This window comes from Nannospalax galili, unplaced genomic scaffold (genome assembly GCF_000622305.1).
Source record: "Nannospalax galili isolate Female #2095 unplaced genomic scaffold, S.galili_v1.0 scaffold184, whole genome shotgun sequence".
Classification (NCBI taxonomy): domain Eukaryota; kingdom Metazoa; phylum Chordata; class Mammalia; order Rodentia; family Spalacidae; genus Nannospalax; species Nannospalax galili.
Window position 1 is genome coordinate 133,104 of NW_008351649.1, and position 2,015 is coordinate 135,118.

The 2,015-nt window shown below is 48.6% G+C and overlaps 1 protein-coding gene across 1 annotated transcript in view; it reads left to right on the forward strand.

The window, feature by feature from the left end:
- The window catches only part of LOC103746435 (chymotrypsin-like elastase family member 3B), an 8,036-nt gene that overhangs the window by 5,219 nt on the left and 802 nt on the right, over positions 1–2,015 (forward strand). The window contains exons 5-6 of the mRNA XM_008848621.1: positions 486–622; positions 926–1,068. Of these exons, the coding sequence (XP_008846843.1) occupies positions 486–622; positions 926–1,068 (280 nt within the window). The remainder of the gene's footprint in view (positions 1–485; positions 623–925; positions 1,069–2,015) is intronic.

Sequence of the window (2,015 nt, forward strand, 5' to 3'; positions counted from 1 at the left end):
AATAAATAAATAAATAAATAAATAAATAAATAAATAAATAAATAAATAAATAAATAAATAAATAAAAGGAAATGTGGGTTCTTAGACCTCAGTCCAGATCTACTGCCCAGAAACACTGGGGTTGGAGGGCAACTGTGTTCCTGATCCCACAAGATGATGCCAACACAGCTGGAGCACATGAACCACAGGTGCAAAGGACAAGGGTCAGCTGGGATGATATGGCTGCAGGGCTTCTGAGAGTTGCTCCACCTTCAGAAGGAATTTTGGAAGGACTGGGGTGTAGCTCAGTGGTAGAGCACTTACCTAGCATGTGCAAGTCTCTGGGTTCAATCCCCAGCACCACAAAAATAAACAAACAAATAAATAAATGGATCTGGAAGTCAAGGAACAGGCTGGAGCTGAAAAATCCCAGGCACAAAAGTCAGGAGGTGGGAGTGGGTCCATGAAGAGGTCTGGACTCTGAACAACTCTTTTCCCCTCCCCAGCAATGACATCGCCCTGATCAAGCTCTCCAGAAGTGCTCAGCTGGGAGATACTGTCCAGCCTGCCAATCTGCCCCCTGCCGGTGACATCCTGCCCAACGACGCACCCTGCTACATCAGTGGCTGGGGCCGTCTCTCCAGTACGTGCTGATCCCTCTAGCTGGCCACAGGGACACTGGGGTAATAAGGAGGAAGGTTCAAGCAGAAACTGTCCTTGTACCGTCCCAAGTTCCTCTCCAGCTTTAGCCTTCTCCCGAATATGTTCAGTTGACTATTTTGGGATGTCTACAGCATGCCTAGTATTGGGGATGCCACAGAACGGAAGGTACAGGACCATATAGTTCCCACCAGGTCCACAGAACTCGTTGCCTTGAACACCTCCACTCTGCAGCTTTCAGCCTTGCGCACCCAGGTCCCCCAGGCAGGACTCTCTATCCCCACAGCTGGTGGGCCTCTCCCTGACAAGCTCCAGCAGGCCCTGCTGCCCGTGGTGGACTACCAACACTGCTCCAGGTGGGATTGGTGGGGCTTCTCCGTGAAGAAGACCATGGTGTGCGCTGGTGGGGACGCCCAATCTGGCTGCAACGTGAGTCAGCTCATACCTGCTGGGGTAGCAGTGTTTAGGGTCCTGAGGTCCTCTGCCATCTGCCCCCAGGTGAAGGAGAGGTCTTGATATCTTGCCTTATACAGTCTCCAGGCCAGATGGGGCAAGGAAGAAGTCCATGTGATCCAGGGATAGCATCAGGAGCCTGGACTCCAGGCTAGCTCCTAGCCTGCTTGACAGGACAAGTCCTTGTCCCCATCCCAACTCAGTATGGTGACTGGCACTGTGGCCTCTCAAGTCACATCAATGTGGCTCTTTTTGTTACTTGTTTTGAGATAGGCTCTTGGGTGTCCCACGCTGACTTCAAACTCACCATGTAGCTAAGGATGAACTTCAACTTCTATTCCTCCTACCTTTACCTTCCAAGTATTGGGATTACATGCATGTTCAGTTTTCTGTAGTGCTGGGAATCAAACCCACTACATTTGTGCATGCTAAGCAAGCATTCTACTGAGCTACATCCCTAGCCCACATCAGCTGTGGCTCTGAAGTCATTATTTTTTACGCTTATTTGTGTATGTGTATGCATGTGTTCAAGTACATAGGCAGGTGTACACATATGAGGGTGTGTGTGTGTGTGTGTGTGTGTAGATCAGAGGACGCCTTGAGAGAGTCAGTTCTCTCCTTTTACCTTATGGGTTCTGGGGATCGAACTCAGATCGTCATGTTTGGTGACAGGCACCTTTACTCACTAAACCATCTCACCAGCCCATGAAGTCATAATTAAACATTCAGAGTGCTCTCATTTTATTCCAAATATGTCAGAATAACATACTGTGAACAGCTAGGGGTGATGGCACACACCTGTAATCCAGCCTGAAATCCTAGCAGTTTATAGGCTGAGTCAGGAAGATTGTGAGTTCAGGACCAGCCTAGGCTTCACAGTGAGACCCTGTCTCAAACAAAAAAAAAAAAAAAAAAAAAAAAGG